The sequence below is a fragment of the Pagrus major genome, chromosome 18, assembly GCF_040436345.1.
Source record: "Pagrus major chromosome 18, Pma_NU_1.0".
NCBI classification, from domain to species: Eukaryota; Metazoa; Chordata; class Actinopteri; order Spariformes; family Sparidae; genus Pagrus; species Pagrus major.
In genome coordinates, this window is record NC_133232.1 from 18,814,096 (window position 1) to 18,821,518 (window position 7,423).

Sequence of the window (7,423 nt, forward strand, 5' to 3'; positions counted from 1 at the left end):
ACTGATAGGAAATCTGATCCCCAGTGATGCACTCATTGTGGTTTCCTGAAACAAAAGAACAAGTACAGATGTACAAACCAGTATTAATCACGGAAATTATTATTTTGAGCAACAAACCTGGGAACGTCATCTGTTCTTTAAAGCATTTTGGGTGCCACATGTTTTTGCTTATCTGTGAGCACACAGTTGCTGTTGGACCATGCTATCTGTGAACATCTTTATAGCTTCTTTATTGCTCCTCGGAGGAACCGGAGCTGCCTGGACCTCATAAACTCTGCATGAGGCTGACCAGAGTCATGACCCTCGGGGATCTGTGTGTGTGTGTGTGTGTTCATGCTCACATATGTGTATAAGAGAGGGAGATGTCAGATCTATTGGATGTCAATACTTTCTCATCCTTCTTCCTGTTATACATGGAGAAAAACACATATGGGAACCAGGCTTCCTGTGGCATCGGCCCCCCCATGGCAAGATGCGACGCTAAGTATAGCCTCATGTCACTTCTCTCAAGAGTCCCCTACACATATGGGGCCCCCTTCCTTACAGCATCCCACACAAGCAGCAGCTATGATTATATTCTGAGAACTAATGTTCGACTGGAGTCTGTCATGCAGTCCAGAACTCCCTCTCTCTCAGATTTGTCCTGACCAGCAGAGAGGAAGCGGTGCTCACAACCCTGACCTCTCACCTTTCACCCCCATGAGCCGGATTTTCCACAGAGGACCTTGCGAGGGTTATGGTTTTTGGTGGTTATCTTCCCAGGGTCCGGCCACCGAGGGAGACCCCCACCGTCAAATAAACACATAGCACATTTATCAGCAGAAAATATAAACATAATTATGTAAGCAATTTAAGGGAGTTTATGAGTACAGTATATGTTCACACATCTCCCTCTCCTTTACTTGTGTGGGTCAGTGTGTGTACATGCATGATCTTGTCTACACAGTTTGACTTTTTTTCCCTTGTGAATGAAGATAAAATCAGACGTCATCAGTTCATTCCGTCCAGTAGAAACATACTGCACATTATGCACACATGCTTATTAAATTTGAATGACTTCATTTGGGGTTTTGCAAACTATTGATGTTTTAGCTGTGGCTATTACTTTTTGGTTGAAGCAACATCCACAGAGATGTGCAGAGGAAAAGGAAAAGTAACCTTGACAAACTAAAGTTGCAAATAAATATGCTGTTTAATAAATGCAGTTAATGTTTTTAATCCAGAAAAACAACTGTGAAAAATAATTGGCTGAGAGACTGATGTCCAGTGATGTAGGTTTGGGTTTGATGCTCTCTGCTCCATCGGTCTCCTTATCTGCTGCTTGTACAGACGCTTTAACTAAAGCCCTGTGTTTGGATCATTAAGCACACACAGACACACACTCCCACACATTCTCAAAATGTTAATCAATCAGCCTCTCGATTTGTGGATCCAACATCCCCCAAGACGGGAATTTGGTAGCAGAATTAACACTAGCATGACTTGGCATGCCAGGAATACCATGAAAAGTGAAACATGTGCATTACAAGCCCGTTCAATTGATTGTCTGAAGATAGCATGAAGTGTTGCTCCTCCATGTGCTGACAAAGGTCAAACAATGACAAACAGGGGCTGTTCTGAGATAAAACAAGTGAAAGTAAGATTAACTGAAAGTAGCCGGCTCCTTGACTTGAAAAATGTCATGTTATCAGGATTAAGAGTCTACAGCCATGCTAGCAGCTATGTCAGTCCAACAGCAGCATGCTCACATGCTCAAATTGAGAATGCCAACATGCTGATGTTGAGTACAGAAGGTATAATGTTTACTATAAGGCTTTCCACACTGCACTTAGCTGAAGGCTCAGCAGCTCCTTTGCTCCAGGCTCCAAGGGAGCTGTTAGCCCCGAGCTAAGAAAGCATTCCCACTGGTACAGTCCTGGCCCATTTTAAGTTGGCTTACCCCATTTAACCCAGCGCTTGCAGAAGTGCAGTGTGAAGCATATAGCCTTGGCTTTAGGTTAACCCTGGGTTTACACTGTGTGCATGAAAAGGGGCAAAGTTATCCCAGGGTCAACTCCTAGCCTGAATATATTAGAATGTTAGCATGCTAACAAGCACGCAATTGTAATGATGTAGGCAGCTGTACAGCTGATGCTGGGAAGTTTTTCCAAGTATTACGTTATAACCTTAAATATTGGTCAAATTAAATGTTTAACCTGATGATGGTGAGTGATCAACATTGCTAGTAGTAGCTATAGCTAAAATGTTACATAAGTACCCCTAACATAGACATAAGTATGGATTTGAATATTGTAGCTAGCTGGTAAAGGTGGCTACTGTTGGGTTATTCTACATGTGAAGATTCATTGTGTTTTATAAACTAATTTTGTACAGTAAAAAAGTTAATGTGCAAAACAACAACAACAAACGTATGTGTCATTTACACTGGGGATGCAAAGAACATGTCCTCACCACTTTTCTGAGGGGTAGATTTTGTCCCCATCACTTTTTATAATTTGTTAAAAAATATTCTGAAAAAGATCTTTAACAAAGAATTGTTGATTAACAAATGAAAATGGCTGACTGACGTGCACCGGTGCTTTCTACAGTCGTGTTTTATGCTTAGTAGTTTGGTATTGTTGACTCTGTAATACCCTTTTGATGCATTGTTATACAATGTTTTTCCCGCCGTAACTATCCACTCTGACCTCTTACTGATCTCCTCATTACTTTGCCCGTACAAGTACAGTTGAGTAAATGTTCTTAGTTACTTTCCGCCATTGGATTACAGAGAACATGTGGGGAAGCAGAGACATAGTTTTGTTTTTTTCTGTCATCTTCTATTTGTGTTGGCCGGCATGACACCATAAATTTCTGTTTTTAGTTGTTGCATGTCATGACTAAGGGCCCTTGGCTTCTCCCTCTGTGTATGTGTGTGTGTGTGTATGTGTGTGTGCATGTGAACAACTGTGCATACCCAGCATGCCAGTGGAAGAACATAACATCATGAAGTTTCTGTTTTGGAAAACATAACTATCCCATTTTCACATTTCTGCCACGAACAGTGCATTCCCATTTTTCTCATATTTTGCAAGAAGGCAGCGACAGAGCTCTTCATTTGCGGCCCTCAAAACCTGCCGCTCTCTGATTCGCCTTCATCCGTCATCCTCGCCGTCAGCTTTCCCACGGCTATTAGAACGTGTCACATCCTGATAGATACTCAATGGAGCGGAGTGGGCTCGCACACGTCTGAACACACACGTGTAAACCGAGGCGAGCACATTGCGTTGATGCTTGCATGCCAGGTCGTGATTAAGCGCATCCAGTTGCACAAGTATCGAAGCGCAGACTCACACATGAACACACACAGGGAGAGATGCATGCTCAGACCGTTGATCAAAGGAGCTGTGATGTAATCAGTCTCAGAGCTTTGTACGCATCCCTCATTAACTTTCACCGGAGGCTTTAATGAAAAACCACTGGAGGGAATCTCCGCTTTCTCTCCTTCTTTCCCTCCTCCTTGTCTCCATCTCTCCTCTCCTCGTTCACTCCCTGCAGTATCTGCTCGTCCTCCTCCTCATTCATCTTCCACACTGTGCCTCCCCCCTTCTACATCTGCCCCAGTGCAGGGCTGGCTTGACTTCCGCTGAGACTGGGTAAATATTTCCCATGGCTTATCTGACCGCTGGCAGGACGAATATGACACAAAGTGCGTGGCTCTGCTAATTAACACACAGCCTCCGTTCTTCAGGTCAGAGGCCTCAGCGGGGACAGTTAGGGCCTTAAGTTTGGCACCTCGAACACACTGGTGTCCTATTCATTATGATCAGCTGTGACACATGGTTGTGTGTCTGCAGTCACTGGAGACGCAGCGATTACTCTAACACACATCTTGACTTGATTTGCTCATTTTTGGACTTTTCTGGTCGGGACTCTGGGAGGGAGGGAAAAAGGATCGATTGAATGAAAAACAGAGATTTTTTCTCTCTGTCCCTCTCTCTCGTCTGCAGGCTGGCTGGTGTCCAGGTACAGTCCAGCCCCTTTGGTAATGATGAAGGTGTGACGTGTAAGCAGCTACCCTGTTGTGCAATCGTCTAGAGGCTCTTGGGGCCTATAAGACCCCCAACCTCATCTGGTTTCTCAGAGGCTCCGGTCTGTTTTCTTCACACATACACACTCACGCGCACACACAGAGGCATGATACGGTCCGGGATACTCAGCTGTGCTGTTTCTCTTAGAGGGGTCGAGGAGCAATTGTAGAGACATGGACTTTAGCCAAAAGAAGCATTGAAAACCACTTGACTGCTTTGGACTGGACGCTCAATCACTCTAGGTAAAATTCATTCTTTAAATAAGTAGAAATTCTATAGTAAGTCTGGTTTGATTTGAGTTAGAATTTTATTTGATGATTCATTTTCTAGTTTCTTTCACTAATTCAACTTGTCTTGGCATAATTACCAGTCGAAGTCAAAGTTATTTGAAGAAGTAATTTCCCGTCTGTTACTGATTGCCTTTCTCTTTTGTTGCTATTAATAATGAATTCCCCCGGTGCATGGTGACCATAATAGGATCAGTTTTAGTTACTTTTAAGACTCCTGAAGAACTATTAAATCTAAAATGAAGCTGACAGTTTTTTTTCATCGAAATCATGAATAGTCATTAATACCAAATAGAATTTTCCAAGGAATCCATTGAGCATCGTCATTATTACAAGCTCTCCATCTGTATTTCATTACTGCCCAACGTCAAGAATGGTGTAATGTATTTTTGCTGTGATTAGTTATCAAGTGGGACAGCTAATAAACACTGGAGCCAGCTAGAGATTGCTGTGTAGCAACACCTTTCTTTGTCCGTAAAAGGCGGCGGAATTGTTAACGCTCTCCCATTTTGTTTTATTTCCAGCTGACCTTGGAAAACTCAAAGGAGGGAAGTCAAATTGTTTGACGCAACAGTACATCCAGTTCCATAATGGCAATCCCAAATGACCTCTCCCTTTCCAACTCAACCTCCTCCCCCTATCCAACAACAGAGAATCATCTGAACACGTCTCTAGCCCCCTCTGCTATCCTCTGCACAGACTGGACCCCAGTACCCATGACCACAGTCATCCCCGCCATCTACAGCGTCATCTGTATCTTGGGAACTGTAGCCAATGCCCTGGCGGTGTGTGTCTTGGCCCATGCCAGTGCCTCAAGGAGAACTGTAGCAAACACATTCATGCTGAACCTGTGTGTGTCCGACCTGCTGTTCCTGCTGTCCCTCCCACTGTGGGCCGTCTATTACTCCCAGGGGTACAACTGGCCCTTTGGCTGGGTTGCCTGCAAAATTTGCGGAGCGCTCCACAACCTCAACCTTTACGCATCGATCTTCTTCATCACATGCATGAGCGTGGACCGCTACCTGGCCATTGTGCGTCCACTCCGCTCCCAGAGCGCTCGGAACACCAGGCGTGCCCGGCTCACGTGCGTCGTGGTGTGGCTCTTGGCGTGTGCTTGCTCAGGCCCCATCTTGTATCTAAGGGACACTTACTACCTTGAGGAGCTCGGTGTGGAGGCCTGTGTGATTTTATATCCTGATCATACCTGGTATATGACCCTGGTGTGGATGAAGATTCTCCTGGCCTTCCTGCTGCCGCTGCTTGTCATCTCTTGCTGCTACGGCGCTATTGCTAGCCATTTGATGGCCGACACATGGCTGGGGAGAATGCAGAATCCATCGCACCCTAACAACATGCCCTCTTTTAAATCCCAGGAGAGCTGCAGTAAACCAGAGAGGCCCCCGACCCCGAGCGTGAGCCCCGGCTCCAGTGGAGGCAGACCCCTGGAGGGCAGGGGGCTGGAGCGGGTGTTGTGGACAGTAGCTGCTGTGGTCATTGCCTTCTTCCTCTGCTGGTTCCCCTTCCACTGTGTGACCTTCTTGGACGTGCTGAAGAGCGAGGGCTGGGTGGACAGCTGCTGGGTAAACTGGACCATCAGCAACCTCACCCCTCTCACCCTCTGCCTGGGCTTCTCCAACTCGGCCATCAACCCCGTGCTCTACTGCTTTATCGGAAATCATTTCCGGGGTCGACTCGGGGGCCTCTGCAAGGGCCTGTGTAGTCGTTTGAAGGCGCGTGGGGAAGATCACAGCCAGAAGAGGGGCTCCTTCAGCACCAGGCTGAGCTCCTTCTCTCGAAAACTCAGTGACCTGAAAGATCTGGCAATTGTGGAGCCCTCTGGTCCTGCTTAGCTGGCCTCCAGAGAGGAGACTTTTCTTTCTCTCCACTGGCTTCACACCCCAAAGAGTCATAACCTACCAACATCAAATGACTGCTGAACTCCAATAAGCACGGATGTGTGAGACTGACTGAGTCAAATTCCAGCAGAGGTCAATGCTGCCCTACAAAGACAGGGAAAAAAATCTAGAGATGAAGCTGAGAAAAAAAGAATTTGAAGGTTTTAGAGTTAGCCAAACTGTAAAATTTAAATGTAACGCCTTATATGCTGCAACAGGCAGCCTTTTTCAGTGAAAAAGCACTAAAAACCCACTGTACCTGCTCAGCACCACATAGCAGACAGCTGGTGAGACAGTTAGCAACTAGGCTAGTGAAGCATTTAGCAGCTGAAGAGGCAGTAAGCTAAAAGAGTGTGAATATTGGACCAGGTGGACACAAACACGACTCCAAATGAATGCTAATATTGCTTTGGAAATGCTAGGTAGGCCTATGTATCTTAAATGTGCAGCTGCTTGCTAACAAGTTCACCATATCTGGATGATTAGTCGGTTTAGTGACCACAGCCTGCTTCAGCTGCCCCCAACGGACCAAACAGTTCCAGTTTTTGTAGATTTTTGAGGGTTAAAACTGTCGAGAGTTACAGCTAGTGAGCTTACTAAGCTAGGCTGGTGACATTTTAGCAGGACTAGCTTAGCTACTGTTAGTTTTTGTGTTTCTTCATCATGGTTTGTTTAAGCTACTGCCTCATTTATATGGAATGATACATTTAATTACTAAGAAGTTATAGGATCAAGTTCTCAATGACAGGAGACAGGTAAGAAAGGTAAATACATTTGAGGCTAAGGCTAACTGGCTATCTCACTAGCTAGCTTTATTTTAAAGGTGCACTCGTATAATATCTGTTTTAACGTTCACAGTTTTGCAAAAATATTATGTTTTCTCTAATATTTTACATTCCTATGGCATGATGATGTTTTATATGGTAAAACAAATGTGAAAAAGTCAGATTAAGCCTACTGTATTTTAGCTTCACAGGGCAGCGCATATATATTAATGAAGTACAGATGTATAAGGATAATTATCAACCGCTACTTTTACTGTTCTCTTTGGGACCAAGATATTCATCATGTAGTCACTTGTAACATTTGTGTTATATTATGCTGTAAAGACAAAATAGGCGATTCAAAATGCTGCATGTCTTTGACATAATAAAAAATAAAGTGATCAATA

At 44.6% G+C, this 7,423-nt stretch overlaps 1 protein-coding gene across 1 annotated transcript; it reads left to right on the forward strand.

The window, feature by feature from the left end:
- Positions 1–4,121: 4,121 nt before the first annotated feature.
- Positions 4,122–7,423, forward strand: agtr2 (angiotensin II receptor, type 2). The gene is made up of 2 exons (XM_073486940.1): positions 4,122–4,312; positions 4,882–7,423. The coding sequence occupies exon 2, from the start codon at positions 4,948–4,950 to the stop codon at positions 6,205–6,207; it is 1,260 nt and encodes a 419-aa protein (XP_073343041.1). The 5' UTR covers positions 4,122–4,312; positions 4,882–4,947; the 3' UTR covers positions 6,208–7,423.